Source organism: Neltuma alba, unplaced genomic scaffold, assembly GCF_004799145.2.
Source record: "Neltuma alba isolate B1F8T4 unplaced genomic scaffold, ASM479914v2 tig00010245_pilon, whole genome shotgun sequence".
NCBI classification, from domain to species: domain Eukaryota; kingdom Viridiplantae; phylum Streptophyta; class Magnoliopsida; order Fabales; family Fabaceae; genus Neltuma; species Neltuma alba.
This window is the reverse complement of record NW_021635173.1, coordinates 80,359-100,310: the sequence shown is the minus strand read 5'-3', so window position 1 is coordinate 100,310 and position 19,952 is coordinate 80,359. Positions and strand designations below refer to the sequence as shown.

Sequence of the window (19,952 nt, the reverse complement as noted above, 5' to 3'; positions counted from 1 at the left end):
ATTTTTTTTTTGTCATTACAATTTTCTCTCTCTCTATTGATATTGTTGAACCAAATTATTAAATCTTAAATCGTAAAGGTTATTTTTAAAAAATATTTTGGTCAAGTTTCTTATATTTATTATTTCAAGTTTTTCAACCAAATATGGCTATATGTCATATTTTTTCACGTGAGTTTATAATTAAATGATAATATTTCAAAAATAAGACATATGGTCATACATGATTGTAAAACTTAACATAATAGATATACATAATTTAATATAAGTATGGTCCATACTTTTTTCATAAAAAAGTTATATTTAAAAAAGAAACGTAGGAATAAGTATTGAGAGACCATCTTTTTTCTTGTGCCCTTGTCTTGGGTCCAGACAATGGAGTTTATAAAGACTGTAAAGTGACTAATACCTTATCAGTATTACTATTTTTCCAAAAGCTTTACTATTTCCTGTTAATGAACGATGACGAATTAAGAAGCCATGAAGGTTGTACTATAGAATGTTCGGCATAACGGAAATGCGTGACTCATCCTCCTTTCTTATACTCCCTCTAGTTCTTAATACAAGAATTAAATAACTAATATACGTATTAAAAAATTAGCCAAGTTTGTTATTTGTAGTAAATATATGTTATTTTTTTATAATATTTTTTTTAATTATGTGTATTATAATTATGTATTGATGAAAATCATTATAATATGTGTAATCAATAAAGATATTTTAATGAAAGCTTATAAATTTGAGAGGCTAAGTGAATTGATGTTTTATATTAAGAATCAAAATAAACTCATTTGTCTAGCTCATATATTTAGAACTAGAGGTGTAGTATTTTTAATCCCCTCAGTCTCTTCTTTCCCCTTCTGTTAATTTTCTCACTAATGCCAAAAAAAAAAATTACAATGGACATTTTACACCAATTGTGGTGGGAAGGATGTAAAAACTCAATAGTATTTTTTTTTTTGGGGATAAAAAACTCAATACTATTTTCATAAATAAATTTGAGATTGTTGACTTTCTACACTGATTCTATTAGCAACTGTTATAGAAAAGACCTTTTATACCCTTTCAAACAAGTAAAGTAAATAATTCTTTAAGTTATTGAACAATTTACCCTTTCCTAACTAGTTAAAATTACAACCGGTGTAGGAAGTGAAGAAATATTTTGTTATCCTTTAACTTTTTTACATCAATTAAAAGTAATCGGTGTTGGAAATCTGTTTTCAGCATCAACGAAATTTATACCAATTACAAAACCAGTGTAAAAATCCTCTTGTTAACCTTTTTGAAAAGGCATTTTTGCACTAGTGTCTACTCCTTCACAAAAATGGACGAATTTTAGGAGGGGAAAAAAATCACTTAGCTTATTCACCCTTATCACCGTATAAAAAAACACTTGGCTTATTTTCAATAAATTAATGTCAATCATGTTTTTGGTAGGCATCATTTAACCATTGCTGATTACGTACGAAGAAATTTGATTGTGTGGATTAGGGATCCAAATAAACTAATAAGAGATAAAAATAGAGAAAAGTAAAGATTAGATTCTACTACATAACTTAATAAAAAGAAGTTGTGTATCTAAACTGCATTATTGAATACAAATGATTATAAGTATCTTTTTATTAAAGGCAATCTTGTTTGAAGCACTGTGAAGTATTAAATGTAGACACTTTCTCTCAGTGAGAATTTGAATCTTGGTTCATCATATTGTGAGAGACTAGTTTTTTTCACTAAACCCAACCTCTTATTAGTTAGGATTCAAGATTTGAAGGGGCATGTAGAAGGGCTAGGGCTTCACCGGCACGCATGTTCTTAGATAATCTGAGCTTCTTGTAATATTCATAAGCAAATGGAAGAAAGAGAGGAGGGCGATCATCAGAATCCAGCAATTCTTGGGGTGCTCGTACTTCTTCTTCCTTTGGCCCCAGTAGAAATGAAGCTATTGAAACCCTAACACTCGCCTCCTTACATTCTACTCTATGCTTCACGGACCCAAACCTTCCATTGCTCCATACCTTTATCATGTTACAAATTAAACTTTCAAGCTCATCAAAATTGTATCAGCCAGTAAACTAAATAATCAGTTTGGTCTAATAACATGCACAAACATACAAAATGTTCAATCTATATAATATGTGAAGTACCGATTAGATTTTATTTTATGTGGTAATTAAGGAGGCGGGACAATTTGTGGGGATCCCGCACAGAACCTCTCCTATGCCTTGCCCTGCTCTTAGCATCCTCTTCCTTAATCCTCGTCCTTCATTTTATCTACATCCTATTTTATAACCCATTCTTACTTTTTAAATACTCATAGTTCAGATTTCACATAATGCACAAAATATTAAATTGGACTAGTTACAAATTCAGTCATCAGATGTCGTGCGTGATGACCTTATGTGATTTTCTTTTTCTATAATTGATAATAAAAAATTAAAATTTGTCTTAAAATACCACTTAATAAAGCTTCAAATTAAGAAAAAACAAACATCTAATTCATAAGATTGATTTCTGAAAATATAAGATATTGCAACTTATATTAATTTTCTTTTAAAAATGAGATATAGCAATTTGTATTAATCTTCTTATTAAAAAAATAAGATACTGCAATTTATACCAGATTGATCTTGCAGTGTTAAGTGTGTGTTGTTAGGCATAGATGAAATATAGGATGAGGATTAAAGAAGAGGATGATAAGAGGAGAGGAAGACATATGAGAGGCTCCGTGCCCCCCGGGGGGACCCATGGTGGCTTCAATTTTAGGGATCAGCATAATAATGAAAGACAATCTACCATTAATTTAAAGAGATGACTAGTGTATAGAGTTGGGGTAGCCAAGAGAATATGCTAAAATGGACGTATGATCATAAGAAAAGATAAGATTCATAATGAATATATAGGATGAAGAATTTGTGTGACAACTATTAAAGAGAAAAAAGAGGTGAGATGATTTGGGCATATACAACATTACAAACAGGGCCATTAGAAGTGTCAGTGAAATTGATAGATTAGACAATATAGAGTTTGAACGGTTAACAATTTATCCAAAATTTTAATTGTTACAAAACATAATAGTGCCGCATGATCTTAGCTCATCTGACCTAGTGAGATAAGACTTATTAGTGGTTTTTAATTATAAAATTCCAGTTAATTCTAGTTTCAATATATACTTTTTTCAACACGAGTCTTAGATAATTAAATTCATTAATAAATACGTTATTCTGAATATAAACTACAAAAATGAACAAGTCAGCTGAATTGAGTTTAAAAACCAAGTATTGTACTATTTGATTTGCTTGATTAGGGTTTAATTAAGAGGAAGCTAAAGAACTTACATGGGCAATATCACCAAGAATGGCGAGGAAGCTGCCAGGGCAGGGAGGGACATCCACAAAGGAACCAGACTTGCTCATGACTTGAAGGCCTCCAACCTGTTCATCATCTTGCAGAATGGTGAGGAAGGCACAATCTGTGTGGATCTGTACACCTGAGAACCCCACAGTTTGTGGTGTGAAGCTGTACTTGTTGATCCTGAACTGGCATGCCCATCCCTTGAAATAATGTTCACATCTTCCTTCTTCTAACCCCAAGCTCTCTCCCATCTTCTCTGCTATCTCCATCAACACCTCATTCACTGCTTTCCCATACGTCTCTATCACTTTCCTACATACTTCATTATTAAGATCCACGTATTTCATCTCGTGCTTATAATTAAACATATGTCTCCATCACTTCCCATATGTCTCAATTAATATTCATATTTTAATTAATAATTATTAAGATCCACACAAAAATGTAAAATGTTTTCCACATGAGAAATAGAAGGGGAGAAGAAAGGCGACGGTTTGAAAGAGTGATTAAGGGTCGATTAATATAATTGTATATAATTTAGTTAAACTTGAAAAAATAATATTTAAAAAATAGGAAAATGATTAATTCACAATAAATGAAACACTACTCATGTACAGATATACTATATATATAAACAAAAAAATATTAAAGCACAAATATAATGCTTTTGCTGTTTCTTTTTAACTCAAAATAATGTCATTTCAAACTCAATGAGAAGAGAAAAACTATACTTTAAAGTACTTTCTTCAATCCTAAATATATAGGATAATGACAAGGGGCTTACTTTAATCCCGAACATAAAACTTTAATCCACTTTGTATGTTTTTCAAATTTATGAATTTTTTTTTGGAGGTATCCTTATTTATTGTGTAACATCCTTATTTTAATCCAGTATTTAATTAAATTTATAAATAAATATATTTTAGTATTAAGTTAAAAAAAAAGAAGAAGTTAGATATAGGCAAATTATTATTATTATTATTTTAATAATGTTTTTGTATGTGATTGCGTGTATGTGTGGATGATATTCTAGAAAATTAAACCATGGTATAGAAGTCCCACATTGACTAATTTTTAGAGTGAAGGAGTTTGAGGAGTCTATATATAGGAGCTAGTGGGTGGAGCTTAGAGTAAGTAAATAATTTTCGCACATATCTGAGGTGGTCTCAGAAAAGTGCTAGTTTTGATTTTATTAACCGTTGGATCGGACTGAAATTTGGTCAGTCCATTTGGGACATCCAAATCGTTAATTTCAACGGTTGGATCACCCTTTTGATCTTCGAGTTACAAGTTATTAAGTACATTTTTAACTTATATCTTTTGGATTTAGCAGATAGAGTTCTGAATAGTAAATTAGCATTCTAAAGTTTATTCACTGTTAGATTGAGCTATAATTTGGAGGATAGTATCATGATGGATAAGAAATTAAATTCAACGGTTAGATTATAGGTTTAACTTCTGTAGTGAGAATAACTTGGTTCGTACTAAGTCTATTTGTCTAAATCTTTCAAAGATGGAATATAAGTTATAAATTTATAGTTTGTCTATTTCCATTATGAATTTGATGATTCTAATGAAATAATCTAATAATTAAAGGATATTTAAGTAAGAAAATTTAGAAATTGAGTCTAAATCACATATATATATATATGTGTGTTCTCATTCTAAACCTTAGAGAAATGTCTTTTAGGCTAGAGTTCTAAGTAAAATTAAAGCTTTTAGAGAAGGAGTTAGAGGCTAGAATTTTGTGAGTAGCCTACTCAATTACTATAGAGATAATATTTTAATTTTGTTTGTAGATATAAACTCTATTGTGGCATTTTCGAGGTTGGACTCTGGTTGTAGTTGACTGATAGCTAGTAGACCAGGTAACTAAATTTCTATCTGTTGCATGCTCTAATATGAAGTTGGTGAGTAGTTTTATAACTAATTCTATAAAAGTATATTACGTTTTGTATGAACTGTCTTGTGGGATGCTATTTTAAAAAGGATTGACATAGTTTGTATTGCAAGAAATTGGTGATCATGATTATAATGTGTTATTATGAAATTCTGTTGATTATGCATATAAATGTGTCATTTTGAACCCTGTGCATCTATTTTGGGTGGGGAAAGGAGATAATTGGAGTTATTGAGATTCATATACTTGCCACGTGGTATTAGCCTCCATACGGAGCTCTATGGTTGGCTGCTATTATTGTCCCACTAGTTCTTCGAGGGACTGCGACACCCCACTAGTTCTTCGGGGGGGACCCATGGTCCACCGAGTGCTCTGTGGTCTTTGGCCGGTCCACATCATTCGTGTGGTGAGCTTGTTAGAGTTGCCAGTCAAATGGAAAGATTAGCCCATGGGTCCAGTCGGCGGAAATAAGGAGGATATAAGGATGGATTTGGGTTCAGGAATTGCATATGACATGAGATATTCATTGATATTTATATCTTTTAAATATATGACAAGTATGTTATCTCTTTTGAAATGTATCCATTGCATGAGAGTGGTGGAAATACTTGTCTTGTATGATTATTGTGAGTTTAAATTTTAAATAAATGTTTATCAAATATTATTAACTCTGTGTATCCCACCTGACACCTCGCTAGCCCATGCTAGGGTGTGGGATAGGTAGGGATTTAGTTACTGAGACGTTGTCTCACTCCTGTTGCTTTACCATTTTCAGGAAACAATACGTTAGCGGGACCTTCGGGGAAGACTCCTGAGGCTCAATAACTGTAGCTGACAGTATAGAGCTTCTGGACTTTATTTTATGTAATCTTTTCGTATATTGCCACACATCAGGACTGCATTCATTTAGAACTTATTTTACCTCCTTATATTTTCATGTCGTTTGACTTAGTGGATGTATTATACTTTCTATCTTTGGTTTATTTTGTCTGGACATTGGACTAGAGTGCTGGTAGTGGGCCTGAGGCCCTTAAATTGCACGTGATTGAATTACTGTGGATCCACGATGTGATAATAGCAATTTTGGCAAGTTTAGTTGTTGCTAGTGTTGACTAAGATAGTCAAGTCTAAACTGCTATTATAATTTATCATTCAAAAGTGTATTGTTTTATAACCATGTTTGCCATGATTACAAATATAGGTTATTCTTTTTCTAACCATGATAGTCTTAATTAAGGTCGAATGTTTTTCTATTATGGTTAGCCCTTTAATGATGTGATTGCTCTTAAATAACCATGATAGGGTATGTTTACTAGTTTTAATCTTTTCTATCATGGTTAGTTCTGGTTAGTAAGTGATGATATTACATATTGCACATATTAAGAGGATTTTAATCAAGTCAGCATATGATTAAAGAGAGTATTTAAGAAAAACTAACACAAATTTGTTACAAATGATTAATAATTGCCTAATTTACTTAATACCTGTATATTAATTATTTCACTCTTATATTAAAGATTAAAGTTAAGGGGCCTCTCCTCTTCCTTTGCTAACCATTACATCAATATTTCAATGGTTCATATTTTAATTTCTTTAAAATTATTATTGAAATATTAAATTATTAAAATAAATAGATAATAAAATACAAATTACTAAAACTTAATTTCAACAATTTACAAATGCACTAGAGACTTTTAAAAAAAATTTATAAATAAAGTTTTTTTTAAAAATAAAACCTAAATTGTTGGAATTTGTCTATGTAACAGTCAGAAAAAGAAGAAAAGAGAAGAGAGGACAGCCCTCTCCAAGTCCAACTTAATCAATTTGTTCAAAACTTTTAACCAATCAGGGACTCGTTCAGTAGTCTGACCAACCAATTGACCCGAGTTGAGTTTTAATACTCAGAAAAGAAAATGTAAACTAACCTTTGGTGGGGTGAGGCATCTAATTGAGAACAGAAAGCCTGGATAGCTTGAGAAGAAGCCATGTCGTAAAGTCCTAAGCCTTCATAAAGAGGATTGGCTGCACTTGGAGGCATATACCCACTTCCTGCAATAACATCACTATTTCGCATCTTAATCTCCAGAGGAAGATCAAGCAAAGATCTCACCACCTTCTTCATCTCCGCCATTAAACTTGAACTCACACCATGGGTCTTCACTCTGAAACATCCCCATTCCTCACACGCCTCTCTCAGCTTCTTCTTCACTTCCTGTGGCTTTTCTGCAGATTCTTCCAGATCAATCACTGGGATGTTGCAGATAGCCATGGCTTCTTTTCTTTCTTTCTTTCTTTCTTCTTCCTCCTCTTGCTTCTGCCTTCTATATATTGCCGAAATGATCTTTCCAGGTAGAGTTATAGTGGGATGGATCGAAGATTGGACGGATCTGAGACTTAATTACATGACCCTCGTGGCGTTTTTTGATTCGTCGGTTTTCAGCTTCCAGTCAATGGATGGTATTTCATTGTTGTAAGCCAAATAAAGTGGAAGTAGCACAGAAGGAACAAGTAACTACTGGTTTTTAGAGGATAATTTCTAGACGCCCTTGTGGAACGTGGAAGACTTTATTTGAGTAGAAATTATTTTTTAATAAGAAAATTATTTGGAAAAATAAAATTAGTTAATAATGATTGATCAATTTATTTAAATAGTCATATTTTAATATGTAATAAACAAATCAATCATTTTAGTAGGAGAAAAATGAGATTTGAAGATCTTGTACAAGAGTACTATAATATCTTTGTCTCACATGTTTAGTGTTTATAATTAATACATAATAATAGAGGTAGATAACAAATTATTAGATGTTGGACTCTCCAGTAAATTATATGAATATTAATTGAGTATAAAGATTTTGATTATTCATATATCTAGAGGTTTCAAAGTTTATGCCAATTCCTCTTCCAAAAATTATTTTTAACATTTATAGTTAAAATTTTCTTTTCATCTGTTTTTCATGAAGTAAAATAATATCAATATAAAAAAGTCAATTATCATACTAATTTTCTCCCTTAACTTCCGCGATTAAAACCATGTAGATTTGCTTTGGCAGTTTTTCTCTCCTTCCCTTGGGACCTGGGGTCCCTTTAGCTTATTATCACCACAAAATTTAATAATGAACTGACACTATTACAACAGATATTTTTTACTTCTGTTCTGGAGAACTTTTAATTTTATCTCTGTTTTGGGGATATAAAACGAAAGGACACTATAATTAAATCTTTTTGGGCTAACTACAATTTTATGACTTTGATGTGTCGACCATTGAATTGGAAGCACAATATAAAAAATAATTAATAGGTTCAATTCTAGTTCCTTCATATATGAAATATGGCATGCATTATGAATCAGAAAAATGAATTCTATTAGAGAACCAAATGATTGGAAAATTTCAAATCTCGAACTGAAGTTTTTTTTTTAAAATGGTATGGGCCCAAAAGAAATTAAATATAAATACCACCACATATCTTAGAGAAAATACACTAAATGACCCTAGTCTTTTTCTAAAATATTTTTTAAAAAATTCCACTTCCATTTCTGCACACCAAACATGCCATAAGATTCAAACTTCCACTCTCAAATTGTTAATTATGTTAATTTTAGATTAAAAAAAACTCCATGCAAATCTTTTGAAAAATATTGCAGTAACTGATTTAAACTTTTCTTTTAGTCGTCAAATGCCATTTTCCCTTCCATTATTCAAGTTCAGTTCTTAAATTAATAAAATATTAAAATTGGAGTTTCCGTAATTGTTCTTCTCCGCCTCAATTTCCGTAATTGTCAAGACTTCAATCACTAATGGCCGGTTTGGTATAATTCATTGCTTCAAAAGTTTCCCTCTGCTAGGGTTTTCCTCTCCCTCTCCTGGGGTTTCTCGCTCCGTCGAGTTGCGGCTATGATGCTGCTCAGGCGTCGGCCTCTCCCTCTTCTCCAGAGGGTCTCTTCTCCTCTTCCAATGAGGGTCTATTCTCGTGTCCCAACGGCGTGGCCATCGTGTGTGCCGTTTGGGTGCACATCCTCTGAAGGTGATGATCAAGGAGGTTTGGTGGATGGACGAGATAAGGGTTGCAAGTCAAGTTCTATGGTGAAGGTCTTCGAAGCAGACCTCCGGTGGGTGCCTCCATGGGTCTTGGTACTGCGGATTTGCTCAAGATGGTTGCTTTCTCTCCATACAGTTAAAAGGATGGCGGTGAGGTATGATACGAAAACTAGGAATTGGGGATTCTCTGTTGCTCTAACGGTGGTTCTGAATTTCCTTGAGCAAAGGATTTCAGTGATGAGGATTTTGGGAGTCCTGGGTTATGAGGTTCGGAAGACAAAAAGGCGGGGAAGAACTCGAATGGTTGGCCTAAATTCAAATAGCAGGGCTATTGAGATCTACTATGAAAGAAGTTATGACTGGTTTGTGTTTGTTGTTTGCCTTTTTTCTCCTACCGATGGGAGTATGGCTGGTTCCTTTGTTGCTCGAGTTTCTCATTTTTGGTTTTCAAATGGCCTTTTATGGATCATCTTCTCTGTTATGGATAGGCTCTTGCTTGTTCAGTGTGTCCATTATCACTGTTCATCTATGGGCTGGAGCTATGTCCCCCTCCTTGAGGATTTTATCTCTTCAAGGAATTTTTTCAGGAATCATTCCCGTGAGTGGATTCCCACATAAGCATATTTAGTAACTGATAGAGTTGCTAAAGCTTCAATGAAGGGGCCTTACCAGTCAAATTGGGTGTTGCGACCCTTTTTTCAGGAGCAATGGTCGTTGGATGTTGCGTCACTTGTTCTCATGTTGTTTTCAATTTTCCTTGTTTCTGTAATTACTTTCTTTGTTCTGGTTTGGGTTGCCTGTGTTTGTTTTGTTTTGGAGCTTTGTTGAAGCTTTGTACTTGTACCTGTTCTACTTAGTAATACATGTTTGTTGGCAAAAAAAAAAATGGCCGGTTTGGTATATAGAATCTGTTGAGCGTGGCCCAGGAAAATTGAGAGAACAAAAAATATTATTCAACTAAAACTCATACATCCTCTAATCTCTTTACAAACCAATCAGTCCACATATATATAGGCCTCAGAACAGATACAGGAAATGGGCTTTGAGAACAAGCCCAATAATAACTTAAGCCTAATACAGAAGAACAAAATGGAATTCTAACACTCCCCCTCAAGTTTGGAACTATATATATTTATAGTTCCTAACTTGCTCAACATTTTTTGCTGACACTCCTGTCCTACAGCTTTAGTCAGAATATCTGCCTCCTGATCGCCAATGCTCACATGATACAAGCTGATTAATCCATTCTGCAATTTCTCTCGAACGAAGTGGCAATCGATCTCGATATGCTTTGTCCTCTCGTGAAACACTAGATTTGATGCTATATGTATAGCAGCTTTGCTATCACAAAAGATCTTTACATGTTGCGGATGACACACATTCAAATCCCCAAGAAGTCCTTTGACCCAAACTATTTCTGACACAGCAGCTCCAAGTGCTCTATACTCAGCCTCCGCTGATGATCTTGATACGGTAGTCTGTTTCTTAGTCTTCCAGGTAATTAGAGAGTCTCCCATTTTCAACAAATATCCAGTCACTGACCTCCTTGTAGTAGCACAGGCTCCCCAATCAGAGTCACAAAAACAAGTAATCAGCAAGTCTGTATTGGAGCTAAGCAGAATGCCCAGTCCAGGATTCCGCTTCAGATATTTCACTACTCCCAACCCTGCTGCCCAATGAGCCTTGGTTGGAGCCTAGTTATTGTCAGATATATCAATCTGCCTATTAACCTCCTGTAGCGTTCAGGTTCTTTTAACAGGTCTTTATCATCATCCTTTCCTTTCTCATAGGCTCGCAGCTTGAGTTTCTATCCCATTGGGACTGATAGTGGCTTACATCCACTTAATCCTGCATCAGCAATTAAATCAAGCGCATATTTTCTCTGTGACAGAATGATTCCCTTTTGGGATCTAGCTATCTCTATTCCTAAAAAATACTTTATTTCTCCAAGATCTTTAATCTTAAATTGTTTATGCAAGTAATCCTTTACTTCCCTTATTATGTCCTCAGAATTACCAGTCACCAGTAAGTCATCAACATAAACCAGAATCAAAACAAATTCTGTGTCAAATCTCTTGATGAACAAAGAATAGTCATGTTTACTTTGAACAAAACCACCAAGCCTTAAAGCAGTGGTTAACTTAAAGTTCCACTGACTTGAGGCTTGTTTAAGTCCATACAAAGATTTTTTTAATCTGCAAACCATGTTCTCCCCCTTACGCTCAAAACCCTGTGGAATTGACATATAAACTTCATCATATAAATCTCCCTGTAACAATGCATTATGGACATCCATTTGAAATAAATTCCAATTATTTACAGCAGCTAATTTAAGCACAATTCTCACAGTTATCATTTTTACCACAGGAGAAAAAGTCTCATGATAATCAATTCCTTCTCTTTGGCTGAATCCTTTAGCTACAAGTCTTGCCTTATATTTATCTATGGTTCCATCAGCTCTATACTTGATTTTATATATCCATTTGCATCCAATAGGCTTCTTCCCTTTGGGAAGAGGCACTATATCCCAAGTTTTATTATCTTCTAAAGCATTCATCTCATCTTTCATGGCCTTAACCCAATTAGCATTCTTCACAGCATCAAAGTAAGTAGTAGGTTCAACATTGGAGTCAATAGCACGTAAAAAATAAAGATGAGAAGCAGAAACATGCTTGTAAGACATATATTGCTCAATGGGATATACACATGGTTTATTGAGTTGATTCTGTTTTGCAGTATTATCTCCTATCAACATATTACAGACATAATCTTTGGCCTAAACAGGCGGCCTTCTTTCTTTAATAGGTCTAAAATGACTCTGCTCAATCATGTCCTGGTCAAGAACATCACCTTCAAAGGTATTTGGGTTGACAGACTGCTCATTGGACGCATTGTTGTTATGTACTGTGTTTTTATTTACTATATTTTCTTCATTCATCTCAAGGTCAAACATAAACAGATCTGTACGCTTAAACACTCCCCCTGGGTCAGTGCCTACTGCCTCATGGAAAGGGAATTTATCTTCTATGAACTTAACATGCCTACTTGTAAAAATTCTCTTGCTGAAAATGTCAAGCAAGACAAAGCCCTTTTGATTGTTGGGGTACCCAAGGAAAACACAAGGCACTGACCTAGGTTTGAATTTATCTGTGACAGTCAAATCAGATGCATAAGCTAAACAGCCAAACGTTCTAATGAGATCATAATCTGGGAGCTTGTGGTAAACTATCTCATAAGGTGTCTTATGGGCTAATATCTTAGAAGGAATTCTATTAACCAAGTAGGTAGCCATTTTAACACATTCTCCCCGATATTTGACAGGCATATTAGATTGTATCATTAGACTCCTAGAAATCTGCATTAATGTTCTATGTTTTCGCTCAACTATGCCATTCTGTTCAGGGGTATAGGCACATGATCTTTCATGTATAATTCCTCTGCTTTTAAGAAAATGCTGCAGATCATGACACAAAAATTCTAGGCCATTATCTGTACGAATCCTCTTAACATGAACAGAAAATTGATTTAGAATATATGCTATAAATTCCTGTACATGTAACACAGTTTCAGATTTATGTCTCATCAGAAAAATCCAAGTACTTCTGGAAAAATCATCAACAATAGTCAAGAAATATTGACGCCCATTATGTGTTGGGGTTCAATAAGGCCCCCATACATCTAGGTGAAGCAATTCAAAGCAAGTAAGGGTTTTAATGCAGCTAGGAGAAAAGGGCAATTTCATTTGTTTAGACTGTATGCAAATCTCACAGACTTTATTGCTATTAATTTCTTTATCAAAAACAAAATTTAAATGTCTCAAGACAGATACAGGGGCAAGACCAAGCCTTTTGTGCAACAAAGAAACATCAAAGTTCTTAAAATTCTTCCCTACATCATCAACAAAACTAACAAATTCTTGATTTGTGGTCTGTAATATGTAAAGTCCATCTACCAATCTACCAGTCGCCCTCAATTTGCCAACCTGAAGGCCCTGCATAATACAGATATTAGGAAAGAAAGCTACAACACAATTATGTTCCTTGGTGAATCTAGACACAGAGATTAAATTGAATTTTAATCTAGAGGCATATAGGACATTAGTTAATCTAATTCCATCCGAAAAAGTCACTGATCCTACATGAGTCACGGAAACTCTATCACCATCAGGCAGCTTAATTGTTTTGACAAACCCAGTGTATATTTCATAACCATCTAGCAGAGAAAGGTCGCTTACTAAATGAGTTGTGGCACTCGAATCAATTACCCAATTGGTGTGTGGATGTGTACGAGAAGGGGAATTAGCCAAACCTGTACTAGTAAGAGCGTGAACGGTTTCTTCTGCATCTTTCTTTAAGAGTTGGAGAAGTTTCTCATATTGATCCTTGGTGAATGAAGGAGTAACGGTGTTGGCCGAATGAGATTCAATTTTCGAATCTGAATTTGTCTGTTTCGCAGTGGCATCCTGATTTCCTCTCCCCTTGGAGGCTTTGAAATCCGGTGGATACCCAATCAATTGGAAGCAATTTTCTCTCGTGTGGCCCTTCTTGTGACAGTGGCCACACTCTGGAGGAGGTCCTCTTCCCCTCCCCCTGCCTCGGCCTCTTCCTCTAGTCGCCATTGCAATTCCCTCCACCGGGGAGTTCTTAGATGATTGGGCTATGGTTCTTTATGCTTCGTCTTCAGCAACCATGGCAAACGCTTGATTGATGGTGGGTAAGAGACTCATTAAGAGGATCTGGCTCCTGGCTCCCGCGTACGAGTCGTTGAGACCTTTAAGAAACCGAAGCAACTTCTGTTGCTGGTTGATGTCATTCTTCCTTTTTGAAGCGCCACACTTGCATCATGCACAGGACAGTGCTGCCATCAACGCCGATTGTTCCTCCCAGAGTTCTTTTAACTTGGAGTAATAGACGGATACTGACAGTCCTCCTTGGTGAAGTGAGTTGATTTCACGGTAGATAGAAAAAATTCTTGAACCGGTGATTTTGTCATACTGTTCTTTAAGATCGGTCCAAACGAGATGGGTACTCTGGTAGAAAATGATTCCATTGGCAATTTCTTTAGAAAGTGAATTCAAGATCCATGATAGTACTACGGCATTACACCGCTCCCATTGATCTTGAAACTCTGGTTCTTGTGATTCTTTGAGGCAGGTTCCGTTGATGAAGCCCAATTTTTGTTTCCCTTTGAGCGCGATCTGCATAGCATGACTCCAAACATTATAATTCTCACTACCGATGAGAATTTGGGAAATAATGGCTGCACCTTGTGTATCCGACGGATGGAGATACAGAGGGTGAGTGAAACTTAGACTAGCGGCCGGCGACTCACTCATCTTGCTTTCCAATATGCCCTCAATGACGGAAAAACAAGGAACGGTTTCTCAGATGCTCCAGGACGCCTGACTCCGTCCATAAGGTCGAAGCATTTACAAGCCCTAGACCCTGAGACTCTTTCTTGGGCTAACTTTCTTGGGTTGGGCAAAGATGAGGCTCTGATGCCATGTTGAATGTGGCCCAGGAAAATTGAGAGAACAAAAAATATTATTCAACTAAAACTCATACATCCTCTAATCTCCTTACAAACCAATCGATCCACATATATATAGGCCTTGGAACAGATACAAGAAATGGGCTTTGAGAATAAGCCCAATAATAACTTAAGCCTAATACAGAAGAACAAAATGGAATTCTAACAGAATCCATTGAAAAGAAAATGAATGAAAAATAATTAAAAGGAAGCCAGTGAAAAATTGTCGGCCAAGAATTTGTTTGGTATGCGCTGAAACTGAAAATGAGTTGATAAAAAAATATTATATTTGGTGGAATGAAAATATGCTTAAAAAATTGAGCTATTTTATCATATTACTTTTAATAAAAGAATATAATATTATTAAATAAATTTTTTTTGAGTTTATACAATAATAATATTATTAAAAAATTCAATAATTCAAAAAAATAAATTAAAATATATGATGATTTAAATAAATAATTATGAATATAAACAATAAACATAAAAATCACTATAAATATTAAGTTATTCAAAACAATTAATTGAAAAATTAAATAACAAAATATACTAGAAAGTTTGAATAAGGAATGAAAATACATCTAAAGGCGAAAAAGGAAATATGATCTCGCAATTTGTAAATTGGAATGGTCATAAGTAAAGTCAATAAAATGTGAATTTTTAATGTATATAGTGTAACTTCCTAATTTTTGTATTGCTAAGATTTAAGTAAATTTTAATTAAAATAGAATAGATAGAGGTTAAATATGTATTTCATTATGTGTATAAAGATATAAAATAATAAATGAATAAAATGACAATATTAAGAAGTCTCACATTAATTAAATGATGAAATGATAGTTAAAATACTAATATTAAGAAGCCCCACATCAACTAAATGATGGGTACATGGAGCTCTTAGGGGGCTATATATAGGCGGTAATAAAGGAGAGTTAAGAGTAAGTTCAATAATTTTCACACAAAACTGAGACAGTCTTGGTAAAGTGCTATTTACGATTTCATGAAATGTTATTTTGTCCACTGATCCCAGACTTCATACCTATCAATTTCAACGGTTTGATCATAATATGATCTCTAAGGTATGAGTTATTAAGTATACTTTGGCCTCATCCTTCTAGATTTTGTAGATAGAACTCTGAATAGTAAATTATCGTTTTTAAATATTTTTACCATTGGATCAGATTACAATTTGGAGAATTGATTTATGATATCTAAGATATTAAATTCAACGGTGGGATCAATAATTAAACTCCTTTAGTGAGAATAACTTAACTCATATTAAATCTGTTTATATGAGATTTTCAAGGATAAAATATAAGCTGTGAATTAGGGGTTCTTTATTTAGGTTATAAATTTGATGATTCTAATGATATAATTTAGTAACTAAAGGATAATATAGGTTAACGGAACTTGGGAATTGAATTTAAATCCTCATATATATGTTCTTACCCCCAAACCTTAGGAGAAAAAAAGCCTTTCGAACTAGAATTCTGAGTAACAGTTGAAAGTCTTAGAGAGAGGGTTAAAGGCTAGAAATTTGTGAATGGTTTACTCTAATATTGTAGAGATAGTGTTTCAATTTTATTTGTAGATATAAATACTACTATAGCATTTTTAAGTACAGGCCTCATCTATATTTAAAATTTAGCTAGGAGCCCAAATAACTAAATTTCTATCTGTTGTATGCTCTGGTGTGAGGTTGGTAAGTGGTTTTATAACCAATTTTTGTATACGTGTATTATGTTTTGTAGAACTATCTTGTGGGATGCTATTTTAAAAAAGGTTGAAATTGTTTGTGTTGTTAGAAATTACTAGCTTATGACTATGATTTCTTATTCTGGAATTCGATTGATTATACATATAAATATGTGATTATAAATCCTGTGCATCTGGTTTGGGTGGAGGAGGAGACGATTGGAGTATGCAGATATAAACGTCACATGGTGTTGGCTACCATACGGAGCTTTATGATTGGTCACTATTATTGTCCCATTAGTTCTTCGAGGAACTACATTACTCTACTAGTTCTTCGAGGATAGCTCATGGTCCACCGAGTGCTCTGTGGTCTTTAACTGGTCCATATCACTTGTAACATCCTAAGTTTTATCGGGTTTTAATAACCTCTTTTGGTTAATTTTGAGGATAGAATAGTGATTTAATGTTGATCTTGGTGTTTGGGTTGGAATTGAGGTATGTTGGAGGAATAGGTGAACAGACCCCTCTCAGGGTATGTTCGCCACGGTAAAGTTTTACTTCGCCGTGGCAAACAGGGAGTTCCAGGGGGAGTGTCTTCTCGGGAAGGTTTGGCCGCGGCGAAATCAGAGGGACGCCGCGGCGAAATTGTTCAAGTGAGCGAGGTTTCCCTCTCGGGAAGGTTTCGCCGCGGCGAAGATTGGAGTTCGCCCGGTGAAGTCAGGTTTCCAGGCGAGTAATCCCCCTCGGGATTAGTTCGCCGCGGCGAAGTTATGGGTTCGCTATGGTGAAAGGTGCCGAATCTATATAGTCGCGGGAGGGTCTGTTGGTACGAAAATTAGAAAATCTGAAGGAGGAGAGAGAAGCTCTGCTAGGGTTTCGGTGTTGTGGCTTGGGAAAGGCATTTCTAAGGATCCATTACCTCAAGTAAGTGATTTTAACCTCTAATCTACTTTCTTTCTTGGAATCTCTGAGGATTTATGGTGAAACCCTAGAGTTTTCTAGGTTGTTATGGAATTGAGGTTTTTGACCGATTGTCTTGAGTATAATTGATTGCTTTGGGTTAGTCTAAGTATTTAATCGGTGTAGTTTTCTTGGATTTAAAGAACCTTCAGTTTTGAAGCTAGGGTTTATGGAAATGGGAGGTTTGTGATTGAAGATGATAATGTAGAGGTTGATTTTGAGTTTTGTGATTTGGGTTATGTTAAGGAGGGTTAAATTGGATGTTTAATCGGTTTAGAATGTTGTTAAGATTTCAATTGTTCAAATGGGGTGATTGGGTGTTGAATTCCTATAGTGGGTCCTTGAGGCTTGAATCCTAAATTGATATTTGGAGAGGAATTAAGGTTTTTAATGGATTTTTATGACCTTGGAGTGTTGCCTTGGTGGTTATACCCTTTTGAGTTGGGTAGAGTTTGGTTGGAGTTAGGAATTTTACGTCCCCCAATTGTTGTTTTGGCCACATTATTAGTTGAAAGCTAATACATGGTGGTTGTGTGTTTGTGTGCTTGTGTAGACCAGTTGTGAGCCTTGTTAGTGCACGGGGCCGTGTTGTTGGTTTGTTTTTCCTTGCTCAGGCGAGAGGTAACCACTTTCTAATCCTTTGTACATGCTTTTGTGGTATTGTGAGTAGATTTATATTTTGTGCTCCAGATAACAACTGTGTTCAAAGTGTATGTCGTATATTGAAAAGGAAAACCGTCTTGTGGGGTTTAAATTGACATTGATTGAATTTGTAACTTGTGAAAGATAGGTCACTGAAAGAGGTTAATTGTGAAATGAATATTTACTCTTTGATTATAGTTTGAGCATGATGCATGAATTGGGAATTGGTGAGAGTTTTGATTGTTACTACCACATGGTAAGGCTTCCATTAATGCATGATGGTTGGCTCTTTACGTCCCCCAGAGTGAGGGATAGGCCTTTTATAGCTCCTTACGTCCCCCATAGTGAGGGATAGACCGAGTTCGGCTCTTGAAAATTCCCCAAAGTGAGGGATATGGTTGACGGGATTGCATCATTGCACTTGCATTACTTGTTGTGGCTATCATTTATAATATTACTTGTGAACTGCCCCACTTGACACCTCACGAGCACCTATTTAGTAGTACCTTGAATTGGAAAGGTTGGTTACTGGGACGTTTGTCTCACCCCATGGTTTACAATGTTTTCAGGTGAAGGTTCTAGGCGAGTGCCATCGGGAAGAGACGCAGAGGCTTAAGCTTGGTTAGCTTTAGGCCTCTAGCCCTTGTATATGTATGGCTAGTATATATATTGCCACATTTAAGATCCCTTTTGGAAATATTTTGATTACCTGGCCTTGTTGTAAACTGGAGATAATGCTATCTCCTTATTTTGGTTGGCCAGAGGCCATTTCTAGTGTCTTATGAAACTCTGATTTTATTTTGTTGGAAACCATTTAGATGGGCTGATGTGATGTTTGTTGTTACCCGGGCCGGAGGCTTGGAGGCCTAGTGAATGTTAATGAATGATTTCTAGTTGCATGCAACAGAGTTTGGGTTTGACTCAAGTTTGAATGTTAATTTCTAAAAATATGCAAAGTTCTTTCTACTATAGTAGTTCATTTTAACAGCTTTCCTTTTCTACCATAGTAGTGATTTTATGACGAGTTTATAATGTTTTGAGGTAAAGGGTTTTACATCACTCGTGTGGTGAGCTTGTGTGAAGAGCCATTCAAATGGAAAGAACTTAGCCTACAGGTCCAATCGACGAAAAATAAGAAGGATATAAAGATGGATTTGGGTTTATGGATTGCATATGACATGAAACCTTCATTGATATTTATATTTTTTGAGTAAATGAAAAATATGTTATTTCTTATGAAATTATTAGCTGCATAAGACTAGCGGAAATATTTGACTTATATGGTCATTGTGAGTTTAACTGTTAAATAAATGTCTATTAACTGCTATTAACTTTGGATATCCCACCTGACACCTTGCTAGCCCATGCTAATATGTGTGATAGGTAGGGATTTAGTTACTGAGATGTTGTCTCATCCATGTTGTTTTACATTTTTCTAGTGAAAGCTTTAGAGGAGAGACGTCAGGAAAGACTTAGGAGGAGTAAAGCTACAATAGCGACTTGTTATGCCTCCTTGACCTATGAGTTATGTTGCTTCTTGTATATTGCCACTATAGGACACTTTGTATGTAATTGATTCATGCATTATCATGTTTTTGTATTCTTTTATTTGTTCTATATATTGCGGTATGTATGCTGGTAATTAGCCCGAGGTCTAAGATTGTAAATTTGTTTATTATGAATTTATTAGTTTTACTATTTTGATTTATGAGCTATATAATACTCCATCCGTTCCTTATTATAAGAGACATTTGATGCTTATGGCATGTTCCAATATATAAGAGACACTTAAAAGTTGTCTCTATTTTTTGTATTGATTTTCTATTTTACCCTTATTT

The 19,952-nt window shown here is 34.8% G+C and overlaps 2 protein-coding genes across 2 annotated transcripts; both read right to left on the bottom strand.

Annotated features, from left to right (window-relative positions):
- Positions 1-1,518: 1,518 nt before the first annotated feature.
- On the bottom strand, positions 1,519-7,569 carry LOC114755274 (2-oxoglutarate-dependent dioxygenase DAO-like). The gene is made up of 3 exons (XM_028944142.1): positions 7,174-7,569; positions 3,333-3,660; positions 1,519-2,012 (listed from the first exon to the last, which is right to left on the bottom strand). The coding sequence occupies exons 1-3, from the start codon at positions 7,515-7,517 to the stop codon at positions 1,749-1,751; spliced, it is 936 nt and encodes a 311-aa protein (XP_028799975.1). The 5' UTR covers positions 7,518-7,569; the 3' UTR covers positions 1,519-1,748.
- A 4,495-nt stretch (positions 7,570-12,064) lies between these two features.
- LOC114755258 (uncharacterized) lies at positions 12,065-13,906 on the bottom strand. The gene is made up of 3 exons (XM_028944123.1): positions 13,427-13,906; positions 13,118-13,279; positions 12,065-12,835 (listed from the first exon to the last, which is right to left on the bottom strand). Exons 1-3 carry the CDS (start codon positions 13,904-13,906, stop codon positions 12,065-12,067), a joined length of 1,413 nt encoding a protein of 470 aa, XP_028799956.1.
- Between the last annotated feature and the right edge of the window lie 6,046 nt (positions 13,907-19,952).

Bases quoted from the DNA above. Each gene is read 5' to 3' on its own strand.
- LOC114755274 (XM_028944142.1), bottom strand. From the start codon at position 7,517: ATGGCTATCTGCAACATCCCAGTGATTGATCTGGAAGAATCTGCAGAA. The intron at 3,661-7,173 runs GTTAGTTTACAT...TGAAGTATGTAG, and splicing joins GATGCCTCACCCCACCAAAG to GAAAGTGATAGAGACGTATG. The intron at 2,013-3,332 runs GTAAGTTCTTTA...AACATGATAAAG, and splicing joins TTCTTGGTGATATTGCCCAT to GTATGGAGCAATGGAAGGTT.
- LOC114755258 (XM_028944123.1), bottom strand. From the start codon at position 13,906: ATGGCGACTAGAGGAAGAGGCCGAGGCAGGGGGAGGGGAAGAGGACCT. The intron at 13,280-13,426 runs GTAGGATCAGTG...TGTATTATGCAG, and splicing joins ATAGAGTTTCCGTGACTCAT to GGCCTTCAGGTTGGCAAATT. The intron at 12,836-13,117 runs GTATCTGTCTTG...TTACATGTACAG, and splicing joins AAAGGCTTGGTCTTGCCCCT to GAATTTATAGCATATATTCT.